Source organism: Microcaecilia unicolor, chromosome 7, assembly GCF_901765095.1.
Source record: "Microcaecilia unicolor chromosome 7, aMicUni1.1, whole genome shotgun sequence".
Taxonomy (NCBI): Eukaryota; Metazoa; Chordata; class Amphibia; order Gymnophiona; family Siphonopidae; genus Microcaecilia; species Microcaecilia unicolor.
The window spans coordinates 43,023,958-43,043,360 of record NC_044037.1 but is presented as its reverse complement, the minus strand read 5'-3'; the positions used below and the strand labels follow the sequence as shown (position 1 = coordinate 43,043,360).

General features: G+C 44.2%; 1 protein-coding gene across 1 annotated transcript in view; it reads left to right on the top strand.

Annotated features, from left to right (window-relative positions):
- The first annotated feature begins 12,036 nt into the window (after positions 1-12,036).
- The window catches only part of ADGRG4 (adhesion G protein-coupled receptor G4), a 194,138-nt gene continuing 186,771 nt past the window's right edge, over positions 12,037-19,403 (top strand). Inside the window, exon 1 of the mRNA XM_030209905.1 lies at positions 12,037-12,065. Coding sequence (XP_030065765.1) covers positions 12,037-12,065 — 29 coding nt within the window. The remainder of the gene's footprint in view (positions 12,066-19,403) is intronic.

Sequence of the window (19,403 nt, the reverse complement as noted above, 5' to 3'; positions counted from 1 at the left end):
TGCACTGCATGGTGGAGGGCAAGGAGCTGGGTGTCTGTGTGTAGGAATATGGCATGTTGGTGCAACAGGAGGCAGCCTCTACCAGTGAGTAGCTGTGGACATTTTGCCAGAATCACTCAATGGTAGCCACGCCCCTGCTAAAGGTGCAGTATTGGCAGGTTTTTTTAAATATATTTGTTGGTAGTACTTCCTTCCTCTTTAGGTCGCTGGGCAGGTCTCCTCTATGTATTACACCTGCTTCTCTCTTTTCTGGGCCCCAGGGTGAGCATCCAGTCCTCCTTGCTGTGTGCTTGGGATGTACCGGGGTTAGGTTCCTCTACAGAGCAGTGCTGTGCTTTTTCAACATGATCCTCTAGTTGGGACAGGAAGATTTGAAGATTCTGCATTGTGCGTTGGGGGGAAAGGAAGGGAGAGGTGGTGACAGTGGTGTGCTGGAGCAGGCCTCTCACAGGCTCGCAAGAGCCGGTTGTTAAGTTTTTAAGAATTTTGGGAGCCGGTTGTTAAAGTAGGGCCCTCCATGGCTACTTTAACAACTGGCTCCCAAAATGTGGGCTTGGGCCCCCTGCTGAATTATCTTTTACTTTGCTGGTGGGGATGCTGAGCCCTGCCAGCCAAGTAAATAGACTACTGCTGCTCCACGCTCCTTGTTTCCAGCTCTGGGCAGCATGTGAGAGAAGTTCCAGCATGCTGCTCATATAAAGACATTGGGAGTGGTGGCAGTCCATTTATTGGCTGCCAGCAAAGGTATGCCTAGTGTGCCTACACAAAGGGAGGGAGGAGAGAGAGGCAAGTGTTGCTCCCCCCCCCCCATTCCCCCCGGCCCTTCCAACTGCAGAGCTGGCTACGTCCGGAGAAAGAGCCTGTTGTTAAAAATTTACCAGCACACCCCTGGGTGGTGATGTTGCATTGTGTGTTTGGGGAGAAGGGGCGGGAGGGTGTCAGGAAGCTCTGTACTGAAGCAGGGGGTGGGGAACTTTCAGGAAATAGATGGTTGCATTTGGGGGGGTCATTGCAAGGGATTTTGTTTGGGGGGGGGAGGGATACTATGGTGGGCACAAGGTGCAAATGTAGTTTGCTACAGCCTACATTCTGGCTCTGAAGCAGGGGCGTAGTCAGACCTCACGGTGGGAGGGGGCCAGAGCCCGAGGTTGGGGGCACATTTTGAGTGCCGCCCCACCGCCACACCTCATCTCCCTCCCCCCCCCCACCGCCTCACGTCCTCGCTGCTTCTCCTCACAAACAAATACCTTTGCTGGTGGGAGTCCCCAACCCCCACCAGCCGAAGCCTTCTTCAGCGCTGGTCTCCGGCACAGCCGCGTTCACTGCCTGCCCGCTCAGCGTGCACAGGAGGAGCAAGATATATTCTTTATTAGGCTAACAATACATTTGGAGCAGCATTTTAGAAAGGACATACAAATCAGAATTGAGACATCCAGGTTGGGAAGTCAGAAGTTCCTCTAGTATTTTGGAACAGAATCTGCCAATGTAGAGTCTCCTCTAAAACAATTGGAGAAATAGACATTTAGGTACCAGCTGCGTGCAGCAGGAGCATCCATTTTAGAATTATAAACATCTAAAATACTAATGGATCAACAAGGGCACATACACATTTATGTACTGGCAGGTAAACATGTATGTCCTGAAATAGCAACATAAACATTTATGTCAGCCATTTAAAGACACATTTATTTTTCCTAAGCAGTAACAGACTCCAGTATCCCTTGCAAGCTTTGCATTTGTAGAGGACATCAGTCACTGGAGGATGGAGGTGACACCCCTAATCCCTTCAGTGAAGCAGTGTTCAATAGGAATAATATTCTAAAACTAGATGGCTCAGGTAGTAGGTGTAAATCCCAACTTTGATCTTTATGGACATGGATGTTCATTCCCCTTCTGAAATGGGGCATACATATTTATTTAAAAAAACACACCCCTTTGCCAGATACTGTACATATTTGTCAGTTTTAGATCTGTATATCCCGGCTTTGAAAAATCAGGATTTAGAGGTTTATGCATGTCAAAAACACAAATCGCACTTCTAAAATACAGCCCTACTGAAAACAGGATCTTCTGTTTCTGCAGAAACCAAATCCATGACTGAAACTGAAACCAAATCCATGCCTGAAACTGGCCACTCGGTTTTTGCATAAACTAAAGCTGAAAACTAAACTGCCCTCCCGCCCCCCCCAACTCCAGACCCCATTTCCTCCCCTCCCCATGATCCTCTTAGGACACATGGCCATGGCTATTCAACTCATGGCTAGATTCCATAAGAGAACTCTTCAATGGCATTTCAAATCCAAATGGAATCAGTACACTAACCTCTTTCAGTCCTCATCCAATTGACTGAAGATATAAAAGACTTTCTGATGGTGGTCTGTCAAGAGGAAGGTCTATTCATCCTCCCTCTCCAACGATAACACGTACTACAGATGTGTCAAAGACTGGTTGGAGCACACATGGAAAATGATCAAACTCAAGGAACTTGGTCAGTTCTGGAACTGACTTATCATATCAATCTTTTGCAACTTTGAGCAATCAAATATGTTCTTCAAGCCTTTCTGCACCTTCTCCACAATCAGATAGTTCAAACAGACAATCAAGTGACAGTGTTTTATATAAACAGGGAGGTACAGGGTCCAGAAAACTCTGTCAAGAAGCTCTTTAGATTTGGTCCCTGGCACTTCAAATGAAAACCTCTCTTATTTCCACATACCTTCCTGGAGTTCAAAACGAGACAGTGGACAAAATAATTCGACAGATACAACTTCACGAATTGTCCTTAAACAGCACAATTAGGCTCAGTCTTTTCCACAAATGGGGAACTCCAACAATAGATCTATTTGCATACCCAATCAACACCAAATGTACTAATTTTTGCTCCAAGCTTCTAGCACAGAACAGAATAGCTTCAGACACTTTCGTAATATCATGGAAGCATCAGTTCCTTTATGTGTTTCGGCCTTTTCCACTCATTCACAGGACTGTACAAAAGATTTTGCAGGACAAACCAAAGATTATCCTCATAGCTCCAGATTGGCCTCACCGGTCCTGGTACCCCTACCTACAGAGATTGTCGATTCAGGCCCCAATAGCCTTCCTCACGACTTCAACCCCATTACCCAGAAAGACAGAGCTCTCCTACATCCCAGCTTAAATACCATAGTACTAACAGCCTGGCTAATTAATCAGGGCTAGAACAACCTTTTAATTTTTCTCCAGCTGTCCTTGATGTTATATTAGCAGCCAGGAAGGAATCAACTAGGAAGGCCTATCAATTTAAGTGGACTAATTGTTCACAATGGTGTTCCACTCGACACCATAATTCTTATAATTGTCAACTGTCCATTATCCTGGATTGCCTGTTACATCTTTAAAATTCAGGCCTCTACGTCATCTGTGAGAATGCATGTAGCAGTGTTGGCTGATTTTCATGATTTTTCCATCAATCAACCTATAACCAAAAATCCAATAGTGAGGAGGTTTATGAAAATCTTAAGCCACCCATAAGATCACCTACACTAGCCTAGGACTATTTAGTTCTTAAATGTCTGACTTGACCGCCATTTGAACCTCTGCATCAAATCTCCCAAAAATTCTTCCGAGTGTGTTTTTGTATGTTTGTGCATAATATTTTGCAGTGGAGGGACTGTGGGTTGACCTGAGGTGACACTAAAACTTTAATGTAATTTTTAGTTTGTCATAGCATCAGGCAAGATTTTGGAACATTTTGCAGATCTGATATGTGTTGAGGTGGTTGTCTTTATAGCAGACATGTCTAAATTATGACTCAGTGCCTCTTTGAGGAATTTTTAAATATCTATAGATGTGTATGTGGTTTAATATTGGTAAGTACTTGAAATAATTGAGTTTAAAATATGTAATGTCACCCATGATACAAAAATCAAATTTTAGTTGCCCATGAAGGCATTACTTGTCAATAGAGTAGCCAGCAGTCCTTCCTCAGACATCAGTCTCTTCACCACTGGTGCCAAACTTATACTTCAAATGCATCACAAGAAGAACTTCATTCATTGGCTTCAATCTCACTCTTTGGGATGGACTATCATTTGCATTTCTTGGGACAGGGCTTGAGGGCAGGCCAAGGGGGGCATGGGCAAGTTGAGGGAAGGGAATGGAGTGGGGTAGGTGTCAGGTTTTTCTCTGTCAAAAGGTTGTCAACTCTATATGTGTCTGGATTGTTTTAAAATTCCCTCTTAGTATTCTAATGACTAGGTAATTGATGCAGTGCTCTGGTCCCAAAAATTGCATAAGTAACCTGTAAAAACAAAATGAACAGACGTAAATAGTGAGTTTGCTTACTGGCAGTTGCAAGTTGCTAGATTATTGTGTATGTAATCCCCCATTGTATAGGGGATTACTGATAGAGTAAGTTCCCTAGAGAGTCACATTTGCATTACTTGCTGAATAACGTGCACGCAAAACTGGATTGAACTGGTCAAAATCAGATGTTCCGAGCACAGTAAGCTTTAGGCATCAGTCCCAAGTTCCTTAGAGCCCTGTTTACTAAGATGCGCTAGTGCTTTTAGCACGTGCCTAAAATTAGCGCGTGCTAAATGCTAGAGACACCCATATATTTCTATAGGTGTCTTTAACATTTACCGCGCCTTTAGTGCTGCTTAGTAAACAGGGCCCTATGGCCTCTTATTATAACTGCTTGCTTCCCCTTTAGTAACTTCTTCCTTGGGAGAGACTTCTCTTTGTTTCCAAAAGGGTTGCTACTTAAAAGTCCACAGAAAAAAAAAATGATTCACAGTATCCTTCAGTCCACTTATCAAAAGCCTTTTCCTGCCCAGGTAGTATGAGCAAGGACAAGGAGGAAAGCCACCATCCACTTGCTTTCACAGCCAGTTGCCTCCTCAACTGGCCTTCCTACAAAACATTTCAGCAAACAACAAAAAGGAAAACTACCTCCACCTCCATTTCTTCCTGGTTGTCCCATTCAGTGATGTCCATAGGTAATTCCTCTTCTTCAACCTCCCAAACCAGACTCAGAGACTTCTAGAAACTCCCTCCTTTCTTCTTTTAACCTGAAGAAAGGAACCTTAAAAGCTCTACTTTCTCTCTTCTTTCTGATTGGGTCCCCCTTTCTTGGTCTTCCATTGGCCAGAACTGCCTTGCCCTCCCCTTCCTGAGTTCTATGGGACTTCTCATTTTCCTTCCTTCGGTCTCTCCTGAAGGGGGTTTATCCTCCTGCCCCTTCTCCAGGGTGAAAAAAAATGCATTCTCTTTTTCTACTTCCCATGGCTTCTATAGGCTCCTCCTCTGCTCTGGGGCAATATATTTCCTAGACTGGTTTATTTGGCCAGAGTTTCCTATAGATTTGGGGGATTTTGTGGTAGGCTGACTTTTAACCTTCCCGTCCTTGAGGTGGGATCCCCTGTCTCTGTCACAATGGCTACTTACTAGGAACATCCGTAACAGTTAGTGCACAGCAGTGCTGCTCAAACATTTTTTTGGTGGAGACTCTATGATTGTAGCTGGAGCAACACCTGTGACCCCACCAAGGTATGCCATAATGACATGCCTATTGTCACCAGGGAGAGCGCTCCTGGTACAATAAAAAAAAAAATGTCCACCAGCAACTTCAATCTTAAGGCTTTTATTCCATGCAGGTTTCTAGTAGACCTGATACACGGTTCCAAGAGCAGCATTCACCTTCAATCTTAAACACATGTAAGCCACCTGAAAATGTGTGGCAAATAGTCCCCTTTAAGCAGTAGGCTGCCAGCACCTACCAGGATTCAATACAGGCTCACAGTCAGCTTCAGTCTGGGCTCTTTATCCAGTGCACAGTAAACAGTAGTTCAATTCCCAAGACAAACAGTTCATTCAGTTCATCATCCCAGTTAAATCACAAAGCAGCCTTTACCTTCAGGAGGTTTCAATACTTTATGGACTTCCCACACCCAAGGGATTTTCCCTGCCACTGCTTCTCTCTCACTTTTTCTTTCCTCCTGAACTGAACTCCCCTGGGACTCCTTTTGAGTAGGGACTGTCTTCTTCATGTTCAATTGTAAAGCGCTGTGTACGACTGGTAGTGCTATAGAAGTGATTTATAGTAGTAGTAGTACTTCTTCCCACCTGCCTAATCAATCCCTGGCTTCTGCTTTCACAACCAATCATTCTCCTTCCATTAGCTTCCCCCACCCCCATACCAGCTGAGTTAAGCATTAGACTAATGAGGAGCTCCTGCACACAGGGTTTCCTATCTCTTTTTCCCCCTAGTGGCAGCCACTCTACACATCCTGCCAGCTTACACCCATGTCTTCCCCGATTGCAGCTAGGAGTCCAGTCCGAGTTCTTCATCTCACCCCCTGGCTCCTTGCCTGCAATGCCTTCTGGGACTTGTATTTCAAACTGAAACTGCCTTAACCCAACTATCCTGGATGTGACTATCACACTATATAGTGCCTGCCTAGGCTGTGACACCAAATGCAGCATGTGGAGTTGCGTCCCATGGTTTGGGAAGTGCTGGTGCACAGGCTTAGCGCTTGCTGCACATTAATTGTTGTAACTACTGCTACAAATCATTTCTATAATGTGTGGTACTTGCAAAATTTTACTGTACTTTAGTAAAAGGACCCCTAATTGTGATACATACATCTCTTGCACTCCAGAACACTATTTACTAAAGTTTTTTCTTGTACTGGTGCAGAATGAGAGGAACTCGTTGGCCAATATAGTTTGTGATCCACTATTCTTCAGGAAGGAACACATTGTGGTGATGTAATAGATTACAAAGATGCCAAGTTACCCAGTTCTAGGCTGGAGATTTTGGGACTGTTCTAGATTTCTGACTACTCCATCCTGGTGCATTATAGGACATACAGCACTTATTTCAATGAGCGGGATCAGGCACTACAAAATCCACACTGCTTTGGGATGTAAGTTCAAAACCAGGACTGACAAAATGTCTCCAGCCTGGAACTGGGTAACTTGGCATCTATAGATAAAGCGCCAACATGATTTAACAATATTTTTGATGTAGATATAAAAGAAAGAAGTTAAAGATGATGCCAAGGTGACAGACTGAGGGGACTGGGACAATGACAGTTTAATCCTCAGAAATGGAGAAAAAAGGATGAGGGAAAGTCTGTTTGGAGGTATAGGAGCCAGATTTTCAAAATGATTGAGGATGCCAAACTTGATGGAAATTACCCCTTCCTGGATACAGTCAGGGAGTGTGCTTAATATTAGGAGTGCTCTGGCATGTATGCTTGGAAGGAAGAGAGGACATTGATATTCTGGGTATTGTAATGTTCCCCTTTTAGGAAATCGTAATGAAAATACCTCCCACGGCTGTCAGTAAGAAGGTTTATAGTCACAGGTTGTGTATTTTATTTAATGTAGTTTAATAATTTTAAGGGGGGAAAAACCGCCTCAAAGTGCTTAGACTAAAACCAATGCACAAAAGATAGACGATCCTGTTGACCAATCTCTCGGTCTTCAAGGGATCTGTTCATTATCATTGGCAGAAAAAAAAACAAGAATTTGATGCCACAGTATATGATACTCATCAATATATGAACGATAGTCAACAGATGAATGTAAAAGCACTTAGCTCTCCTTATTCCAATGTCGAATCATTGCAACAGCTTCCTTCTGGTCGAAAGGAAGCTGTGGCAATGATTCGACATTGGAATAAGGAGAGCTAAGTGCTTTTACATTCATTTGTTGACTATCGTTCATATATTGATGAGTATCATATACTGTGGCATCAAATTCTTGTTTTTTTTTTCTGCTAATGATAATGAACAGATCCCTTAAAGACCGAGAGATTGGTCAACAGGATCGTCTATATTTTGTGCATTGGTTTTAGTCCAAACATTTTGAGGCGGTTTTTTCCCCCTTAAAATTATTAAACTACATTAAATAAAATACACAGCCTGTGACTATAAACCTTCTTACTGATAGTCGTGGGAGGTATTTTCATTACGATTTGGTATTTGGCTACTTCCCCTTTTAGGAAACCCAGGAACCTGAAGAAGATTCCAAGGAGGGCTGATCTAACAGTGCCGAATATTGGTTAAGCAGTTTGGCAACCTAAGGAACATGCAGGTGACGTCTGGGCTTAGTTGAGAGTATCCCCAGTGTAGCCAATTATACCTGATGTCCCTTGGGGTGTAATACAATGTGTCCTATAGAAAACATTAATTTTCAGACTTAAAATGTTCATTTTCTTTCTCATGATAATTGCTAATATAAAGAAATTGTCTTTGTTTTAAAAATATACACAAAGGGGTGAAATTAGCATATGTTTGAAATGTGTGAGATGTATGTAGTATGATTTGTTAAACCTTCAACTCTAGCATTTAAGAAAACACAGTAACCTCTGTACTGTTTCACTTGTTCAGCCCCAGAGCAGACTTCTCTCTAAAGCCAGATCCATATTGAGAGAACAGGCTGAAATTTCTTCTAAATCCCATAACAATTATAATATTGTTGCTACAGTGCAGATGTTTTGCTGTTGCTTGCTTTATTATGCTTCTCTCTTGTTGCTTGTTGTGTCTTACACTCCCTGGTGCCAGCAATCACTGCATTGCTTTGCTTCTGTTAGGTTAGTGGGGGAAGGGAGGCGCTGTGACAGCATCTCTGTTCCTGCAGCCATTCACTCCCCTTCAGCATATTTAGAGGATGTTTTATACTTTTACAGTTGGGTCGGGGCAGAATGCATAAGGACTAGGCCTAGTTCTGCCCTTCCATTGCTTGCATTGAAATAAAGATACAGAAACAAACAAACAAAAAAAGGTTGTCTTTTATTTGATCAACTTAATACATTTCTAGATTAGCTATGGTGGCTAGACCTCCCCCCTACTTTTCTTCCTCAGTCCTTTGCAATTAGAGCTGATGTTAGGCTTGTTGGGGCTCAGGGCAGAAATTTGAGAGGGGACCTCAAAGTCCACTGGCAGGCTGTTGGGCTCATTTTCAAAAGATAAGGGCGTCCTTCTCTCAGGGTCGCCCAAATCGGCATAATCGAAAGCCAATTTTGGGCGCCCTCAACTGCTTTCCGTCGCAGGGATGACCAAAGTTCCCGGGGGCGTATCGGAAGCGTAGCAAAGGTGGGACTGGGCCGTGCTTAACACATGAGAAAAAAGAAGGGCGTCCCTGACGAACACTTGGCCGACTTTACTTGGTCCTTTTTTTTCTTACGACCAAGCGACAAAAATGTGCCCTAAATGACCAGATGACCACCGGAGGGAATTGGGGATGACCTCCCCCTACTTCCCCAGTGGTCACTAACACCCTCCCACCCTAAAAAAAAAAAAATATATATATATATATATTTTTTTTTTTTTTTTCCAGCCTCAAATATACCCAGCTCCATGACAGCAGTATGCAAGTCCCTAGAGCAGTTTTAGTGGGTACTGCAGTGCACTTCAGGCAGGTGGACCCAGGCCCATCCCCCCTACCTGTTAAACTTTTGGTGGTAAATGTGAGCCCTCCAAAACCCACCACAAACCCACTGTACCCACATCTAGGTGCCCCCCTTCATTCCTAAGGGCTATGGTAGTGGTGTATAGTTGTGGGGAGTGGGTTTTGGAGGGTTCAGCACACAAGGTAAGGGAGCTATGCACCTGGGAGCTTTTTCTGAAGTCCACTGCAGTACCACCTAGGGTGCCCGGTTGGTGTCCTGGCATGTCAGGTGGACCAGTGCACTATGAATGCTGGCTCCTCCCACGACCAAAGGGCTTGGATTTGGTCGTTTCTGAGATGGGCGTCCTCGGTTTCCATTATCGCTGAAAATCGGGGATGACCATCTCTAAGGTCGACCTAAATGTGGAGATTTGGGCGGCCCCGTCTGTATTATCGAAATGAAAGATGGACGCCCATCTTGTTTAGATAATACGGGTTTTCCCGCCCCTTCGTGGGGACGTCCTGCAAGGACGCCCTCAGGAAAACTTGGGCGCCCTGTTCGATTATGCTTCTCTGTGTTTTCTCCAGCCTCAGGCAGGCTTGGGGCCCTCAGTAGCAAGAAGGCCTAAGGTAATTGCCCTGTTTGCACCCATTTTATATAGACCCTGCTTCTAATTTTCTATTCAAAAGTAAAGCTTCCCTGGCTACTGGCTTGTTCCTCTGTTTGTTGGCTTCCCTTGTTGGTTTACACATTTTATTCCTTTATATGTTTCTTATAATTAAAATAATACAGCTAATAATAGATTCACAAGTTAGAGAAAACTGTGCCGCTGTTCTAGGACTGTAGTACTGGAATAACAGAATGAGTGATTTTATAGTTAGTCTGTTGGTGTGGAGGAGGAGTCTAATGGTTAAAGCAGCAGACTGAGCATTAGGGAAACCAGGGTTCAGATCCACCAGAAGTCATAATCAGCTGCTTTTAGTTGTTCTGACTATTAGGTTTGTTAGATTTAAAGCTTTATTTTCTCATTCTTTTTGTTTTTGGGAGTTTGTCTATGGAATAATCTTTATTTATTGCATTTGTATCCCACATTTTCCCACCTCTTTGCAGGCTCAATGTGGCTTACAATACATCATGAATGATGGAAATATATAAGAAAATAGACATTTAGTATTACATAAGGATCATGGGTAACATGATAATGATAAAACATGATAGCAGTGTGACAAGCAAATATTGTAAGACAGTTCTGGATATATGTGTAGGAGTTCACATTTGTTGATCTTTGTGGTATGCCTTGTTAAAGAGATGGGTCTTCAGTAGTTTGCAGAAGTTAGTTAGTTCATAGATCGTTTTAAGCTGCGCGGCAGCGCGTTCCAGAATTGTGTGCTCAAGTAGGAGAAGGTTGACCCATGTGTTAGTTTGTAATTTTAGACCTTTACAGCTGGGGAAGTGAAGATTGAGGAATGTGCGGGATGATTTTTCAGCATTCCTGGGTGGTAAGTCTATCAGGTCTGAGATGTAGGCTGGGGCATCTCCGTGAATGATTTTGTGAACTAGGGTACATATTTTGAACGTGACGCGTTCTTTGAGTGGGAGCCAATGTAGCTTTTCTCGTAAGGGTTTCACACTTTCATATTTTGTTTTACCGAATATGAGTCTGGCTGCTGTGTTGTGAGCTGTCTAAAGTTTCTTGATTATTTGCTCTTTGCAGCCAGCGTAGAGTGTGTTGCAGTAGTTCAGATGACTGAGTACCATCGACTGTACCAGGTTGCAGAAGACGGCCCCTGGGAAGAAAGGTCTCACTCTTTTTAATTTCCACATTGAGTGGAACATCTTCTTGGTTGTGTTTTTCGCGTGACTCTCAAGAGTTAGGTGTCGATCAATGGTAACTACAAGAATTTTTAGTGTGTCCGAAATTGGAAGATTCAGTTTTGGTGTGTTAATGGTGGTGAATTTGTTCGTGTTGTGTTGAGAGGTGAGTATTAGGCATTGTATTCAGAAATACATTTGGTGAAAGGTTATTATTCTTTTTGTAAAGCTTTGAAGACTTAATTGTTTTGATTCTTGATTGTAGTAGTAGTAGTAATGTAGTTTGTGGTTTTGATCGTTTTAAAAAAATTTATATTGTAATTTCCTGATGTTCTTCATCTGTTTCTTTATTTGTATTTTGAGCAGAATACCTGACGTGACAGCTGGGTTGGTCAGATAGTTCTGCAGAATTTGTTTGAAGTCTATAATCCAACTCTACCCTCCTAAGCCCATTTGTTTCTGTTCTGGGCTGCATCTTCATAAAAAGAAATTTTTAGTTGTTTATTGGTCTGGTTGACCTTGCCGTTGCAAGTCTCTACTGACTGTTGTTTTCAGTGAGCCTAGTAGCTAGATATTCTCATCTGTGATAATCTACTGTCCTGCTTGTCCTCTGTTCTCTGAGAACAGCAGGACACAGATTACCACATCACTTGCACCTCCCCTAAGAGTTGAATTCTCTATGTTCTTTTTATCCAACTACAGGTCTCCTATGAGTCGGGCAGGCTGGAAGGCATGAGCGCATGCACAGTCGAACCTACCAAAAGCTTCAGGAATCTTCTGTACACTGAGCAGCATCTATGATGGGGCTCCATCGGTGACATCATCCTTCTGAGGTAATATATGTCATGCAGACCTTGGAGAACATCTGCTACAGGTAAGTAAATTTGCTTTTCCTTCGGTGAATTCTATTTCATGCAGTTCTCTAGCGAGACATTAAAAACTGAATTGATGTTAGCGAGGCTCTAAGATTTACTCTCTTTCATCCCAATGATCCAACAATCACTTCATACCACAGTTCTAGTGCATGGAACATAATTCTGCCTTTATTTTAACTCCACAGTAAGCGCTTGTATATATCTGGTGCCGAATACTTGTAAAGCCATAGTTCTCTTGCTATAAATGACATTGAATACTGGGTCAAACAGTTTCAAAGTTGTCAGTATTATATAAATGAAAAGTAATACTCCAAAGCTTTCTGCAGGAGCTTGTTCCCTTTCACAATAGATTGAGGACAAATGGCAGGTTTGAGCTGCAGGTCTGACCGCATAAAGTGCAATGTTGTGAATCATGCAATATACCACAATGATGTCCAGAACATTTTTGGGTGTGTATTGCAATACTCCTCAAGGATGATCCAAATAGTTTATATTATGTTTAGGTTTGTATGTGTGTGTTTGATTCATGTGTTAGTGCTTTGTCTTTGTGTCCTGTGTGCGTGTACTAATCAATGTGAAAAGGTGCTCTGTACTTCACTTTGTGGCTCCCTAACAAATTTATGACCCCTTTGCACCACTATGGGGCTCATTTTCAAAAGAGAAAAATGTCCAAAAAGTGTCATAAAGCAGCATTTGGACGAGTTTCTTCTCAAAACATCCAAATCAGTATTTTCAAAACCTATTTTGCAGACGTCTATCAATGCAATTTATCTGCAGTGCATCCAAGTCACAAGGGGGTGTGTTGGGAGCGTTTCAGGGGTGGGATGAGGGTGGGCTTACAGTGTTCCTAACACTTTGGACATTTTACAGCCATCATGGAAACAAATTGAAAATGTCTAGGGCTGAAACTTCAAGGTTTTGGTCTGGATCTGTTTTTGGAAAGAATAAGGCACATAAAGATGCCCTAATTGACCAGATGACCATTGAAGGGAATCATTGATGACTCCGCATTACTCCTCCAGTAGTCACTGACCCCTCTCCCACCCCCCCCAAAAATGTGAATAAAAATAGTATTTACCAGCCTCTATGACAGCCTCAGATGTTATAGCCAGGTCTATTAGAGCAGCATGCAGGTCCCTGGCATAGTCCAGTGGTCAGTACAGTGCACTGTAGACAGGTAGACCCAGGCCCATACCTCCCCCCCCACCTGTTACATTTGTGGTGGAAACTGTGAGCCCTCCAAAACTCACCAGAAACCCGCTGTACCCATATATAGGTGCCCCCATTCACCTATAAGTGCTATAGTGGTTGTGTACAGTTGGAGGTAGTAAATTTTGGGTGGGTTTTGGAGGGCTCAGTAGATATGATAAGGGAGCAACAGTGAGATGTGTACCTGAAAGCATTTATATGAAGTCCACAGCAGTGTCCCCTAGGGTGCCCCACTGCTCTCCTGGGATGTATGGGGGACCAGTCTACTAAAAATGTTGTCCCCCTCCTACATCCCAATGGCTTGATTTTCTACATTTTTCACTTGAACTTTTCTTTTTTGTTCAAAAATGACCTGAAAAGATAAACGCACAAATCACAAAAAGATGTTACCAATGGTATTTCAACAAAAAAAGATAGCCATTTTCAAAATGTCTGTATTTCCTATTTGGATTTGGGATGTTTAGCACTAAACATCCAAAGTCCAACTTAGACGCCATATCGAAAATGCCCCTCCATGTATACCAGTGGACCATTGTGCTTTTGTTATTCACCCCAATACTTTCCTATTTGAGAGAGGAATTTTTCACAAACAGACATGCTTCCTCTGGCAATAAAACAATTATGCTGTGTGTAGTGGTGTACATAGGATTGAATAGGCCCCTATAACACTATCCTGCTTATAATCGAATGAGAAAAACGCCCAAGTTCCGACCTAAATCGGGAGATGGACGTTTATCTCACAAAAACGAATAAAGCGGTATAATCGAAAGCCGATTTTTGGACGTTTTCAACTGCACTCCGTCGCGGATGCGGACAAAGTTGATGGGGGCGTGTCAGAGGTGTGGCGAAGGCGGAACTGGGGCGTGGTTATCTGCCGAACAAAGATGGGCGCATTTCACAGATAATGGGAAAAAAGTATGCGTTTTTAGCTAGAATTTAGGACACTTTTCCTGGACCCTGTTTTTTCACGAATAAAGCCCCAAAAAGTGCCCTAAATGACCAGATGACCACTGGAGGGAATCGGGGATGACCTCCCCTGACTCCCCCAGTGGTCACTAACCCCCTCCCACCACAAAAAAATGATGTTTCACAATTTTTTATTTTCACCCTCAAATGTCATACCCAGCTCCCTGGCAGCAGTATGCAGGTCACTGGAGGAGTTGTTAGGGGGTGCAGTGGACTTCAGGCAGGTGGACCCAGGCCCATCCCCCCTACCTGTTACAATTGTGCTGCTTAATGCTTATTAGTCGTCCAACCCCCCCAAACCCACTGTACCCACATGTAGGTGCCCCCCTTCACCCCTTAGGGCTATAGTAATGGTGTAGACTTGTGGGCAGTGGGTTTTGAGGGGGATTTGGGGGGGCTCAACACACAAGGGAAGGGTGCTATGCACCTGGGAGCTCTTTTACCTGTTTTTTTGGTTTTGTAAAAGTGCCCCCTAGGGTGCCAGGTTGATGTCCTGGCATGTGAGGGGGACCAGTGCACTACGAATCCTGGCCCCTCCCACGAATAAATATCTTGGATTTATTCGTTTTTGAGCTGGGTGCTTTCATTTTCCATTATCGCTGAAAAACAAAAACGCCCAGCTCACACATTGTTGAATAAAACATGGGCGTCTATTTTTTCCCAAAATACGGTTCGGTCCGCCCCTTCACGGACCCGTTCTCGGAGATAAACGCCCATGGAGATAGGCGTTTTCGTTCAATTATGCCCCTCTATCTCTCCCAAGTTAGCAGGTCCTGGGGTATGTGTGGGGAGGTGGTCTTGTGTGTGGAAATTGAAGGGTATCTGTGATACAGTGTGTATGGGGCTGGGATTTTGGTGTGTTGGACGGGGAAGGGGTACATGTGAGGTATATAGAGAGGTACTTAAGACAGTAGGGCTGTGTGGTGTGTATCTGTTGTGGGTGAGTGGTCTGAGGTGTGGGAGTAGGCATATGTATGTTAGTGGCACTGTGGCGATAATATGTATGGAGTGTGTGAAAGGGAGGCATGTGAATGTGATGCGGCTGGGATATTGGTGGTATGTGAGGCAGGGTGTGTGAGTGTGTGTGTGTGTGTGTGAAGAACAATGAAGAAGGATGTTAGGTACATAGTGAGTGTGTGATGTGGGCCTGGTGTGAGAAGGGCTTCTGAGGTGGTGGAATGGGGAGGAATGAGAGTGAAGTGTCTGAGGTGGGTCTGGGGGAGGGTGTCAGGGTTGCAGTGGAGAGGAGGTATTCAAGATAGGTCTACATGGAGGGTGGGAATGGAATGGAAAGTTTAGAAAACACTTCCCCGCCTTTTCCCCTTTCTTTTGGGGCTTATAATCTCAGAAATGGGAGGAGGTGACTGCTGTACACACACTGCATTTACTTTTAGCAGTGCTGCTGCTGAGCTTCCTCCTGATCCTAGTTTTCTGCCCTTTCTGTGTGGTTGAACATCTGATAAAATGCTTGAGTGCTATCTCGGGCTGTTGTTGGCCCCTGGGTGTACACTGTTTTCTTACATACACCATAGTACACATCCACAAACACAACGCATATGTAACAACTTCTGCTAGCCACTGCCTAGATTTATGTTGACCAAAACATGAAAAACATAGGCAACCCTTGAACAGTGACAGATGGGTGTGGGATACTTTGTTTTACTGCAGCTCATGAAATTAAACTACAACAAAAATGAGTTTCTTGCCAAAAGCAGTCATCTTCATAAGGCCCTCCACAAATGAGTTCTACTCAGGAAGAAAATCTGGCATAAACATTAACTGGTACCTTAATAGCAGTGCTGTGGGCAGAAGAGAGACTGTCACAGTTGTTTTTTTGTAGACTGTCTATCAGTGGCGTAGCCAGAAGTCAATTTTTGGGTGGGCCAACAGGTTGGATGGGTGGGCACTAGACAGTGGTTTGCTGGTAAATGTTTAACAACAGGCTCTCTCCCCGGTCCACCTCTGCGCCCTCCCCCACCTCCCCTCAAAATTGCAGAGCTGGCTATAGCTGGGGAGAGAGCCTGGGGGGAGGGGGGGGGAGGCAATGCATTACTCTCGCCAGGAAAAATAAAATTAAATGATCCCAGGTTCCAATCTAATTCATGTTTAATGTGGGATAAAATGCCATAAATAAGTAAATAAATATAAACTTTTAATGTTGAGCACCTGATTCTCAAAGTGGACATATTCCAAACACTATAATGAAAATAAAATGATTTTTTTCTACCTTTGTTGTCTGGTGACTTTGTTTTTCTTATCATGCTGGCCCAGTATCCGATTCTGCTGCTATCTGACCTCTTAACTCCGTTTCCAGGGCTTCCTTTCTATTTAGTTCTTTACTTTCCTCTTTTCTTCTTCATTTCTTGCTCTACATCCGTAAGTAAAAGCTGGGTCCTCCGCAGACTTGACTGTCCAGTGGATCCAGCTTCTGCCTATTTTCTCCATCCATGTGCAGTTTTTCCTTTCTCTTCCTTTTCCCTCATATCATCTCCTTCCTCTCTCTTCCCTCCCCTCCATCCATGTCAGCATTTCTTCTCTCTCCCTTCCCCTCCATCCATGTGCATCTCCTTCCTCTGTCTTCCCTCCCCTCCATCCATGTCCAGAACTTCTTCTATCTCCTTCCTGTCTTCCCTTCCTTCACCTCCATCCATGTCCAACAATTCTCTCCCTGCCCTCCCCTCCATCCACCCATGTCCAGCAACCCTCCTCTCTCCACTGCCCTCCCCTCCATCCATGTCCAGCAACTCTCCTCTGCCCTCCATCCACCTATGTCCAGCAACTCTCCTCTCCCCTGCCATCCCCTCTATCCACCCATGTCCAGCAACTCCCCTGCCCTCCCTCCATCCATCTATCCATCCATATCCAGCAAATCTCCTCTCTCCCCTGCCCTCCCCTCCATGTCCAGCAATTTCTTCTCTCTCCCCTTTGACCATCTCCCTCTCATTCCCTCTCCAGCACTCCCATTCCCCCCTCTGTCTCTCCCTTACCCAGTCTCCTAAATTCCTCCCCCATCTTTCACCCACTTCATAGTTCCCCATTCCCCATACTCTGTACTCACCACCCCTCCCAGACCCATCCTTCCCTCTGCTCACCAACCCTCCCAGTCCCATCCTTCCCTCTGCTTACCAACAATAAAGAACGACACGTGGATGCAGGCAGCAGCTCGGGTTGCTTGCTGTGGTTTGAGTGAACGGCGACGGCTGCGCAGGGGAGTAGAAACAGAGATTTTCTAAATGGCTTCCTTCCTTCTCTACTCGCAGGCGGCAAACTGGCGGGCGGCGGCAATAAAAGCATAAAGCAGCCAGGCTCCTCGACTCCGTCCTTCGCTTCCCTGCCCTGCCCTCTCAGCGTCCCGCCCGCCCGAAAGGAAATGACATCAGAGGAAGGTGGGACGCTGAGAGGGCAGGGCAGGGAAGCGAAGGACGGAGTCGAGGAGCCTGGCTGCTTTATGCTTTTATTGCCGCCGCCCGCCAGTTTGCCGCTGCGAGTCTGGAGAGATCATCATTAGCTGAGCCAGAGCGGGTGCCGTTTCTGCTCTGGACCCGTGGTCGCTAGGCTGCGGCAGTGTGTGTGCGCTTGGGTGGGCAGGCCTGAGATGAAATTGGGGTGAGCCTGGGCCCACCCAGGCCCACCTGTACCTACGCCCCTGCTGTCTATCATGTGAGTGACTGTGGTTCAGAAAATAGATACCCGAAAGGTAGTGAGCACTGCCTGGCCCTGCTGTTGAGGGTGATCTGTGCAGCTGCAGCATTATCCATAAGGCCACATTAATTAGCTGTTTTCATTTTATAATGTACTGTGCTTTCTATCAGCATATTAAATCAAACACAGGGTCTTGTAGTAAAGCATCTGCTTGCTATGTTTCGCACTGATTGTAAAGGCAAATAATCAAAACTATAATCCAAGACCAAAGCAAACTGTTTAGAGGTTAATATTTAACCTACAACCAACTAATACAGAAAACAGGGTAGGTTGGGGGGGGGGGGGCAGAGGGAATTGATGGGTCAGTTGCTAGGCAGAGGGTTCTTACAAAACCTGTTACCTTTCAGGTGAAACCACTGGTTCAGGCAGGCTTGAGGGCAGCCAAAGAGGGTATACTACACCAGGACCCCAAACCTAGGTAATCTAAAACCAAGGAGGTTTGATTGAGAAGGCATGACATCAGAAAGTTGAAGCTGTCATTCTGCTTACACTCAAAACAAAGCAAACAAACCTATGAGCTGCTGCATCCATGTTGTTGTTCTTTATTACATACATAAGAACATAAGAGTAGCCATACTAGGTCAAACCAAGGGTCCGTCTAGCCCAGTATCCTGTTTTCCAAACAGTGGTCAAGCCAGGTCACAAGTATCTGGCAGAAACCCAAATCGTGGCAACACTGCATACTTCCCATGCCTGTCTCAATAGCAGACTATGGACTTTTCTTCCAGGTATTTGTCCAAACCTTTTTTAAATCCAGATATGCTAACCGCTGTTACCACATCATGTAGCAAAGAGTTCCAGAGCTTAACTATTCGATGAGTGAAAAAATATTTCCTCCTATTTGTTTAAAAGTATTTTCATGTAACTTCCTCGAGTGGTGCCCTAGTGTTTTGTACTTTTGGAATGAGTAAAAAATTGATTTACTTCTACTTGTTCTACACTACTCAGGATTTTGTAGACCTCAATCATATCTCCCCTCATCCGTCTCTTTTCCAAGCTGAACAACCCTAACCTCTTTAGCCTTTCCTCATACAAGAAGAGTTCCATCCCTTTATCATTTTGGTTGCTCTTTGAACCTTTTCTAATTCCACTATATCTTTTTTATGACATGGCGACCAGAACTGAACCGCAATACTCAAGGTGAGGACACACCGTGGAGCGATACAAGGCATTATAGTTTTTTCGGGTCTTATTTACCATCCCTTTCCTAATATTCCTAGCATTCTGATTGCTTTTTGGCCACTGCACACTGAACAGAAGAGACCAGGGTATTATGTAACACACCCAGATCTTTTCTTGAGTGCTGACCCCCCAAGGTGAACCCTAGCATTAAGTAACTATGTTGGTAGCATTTTTATTTAATCTCATCTATATTTTCAAATATGCCTCTTGTGCAGCATACGGATGTACACAGAGGAAGTATAATATGGAATAACTTTCCATAGATAGAGTATAGTAAT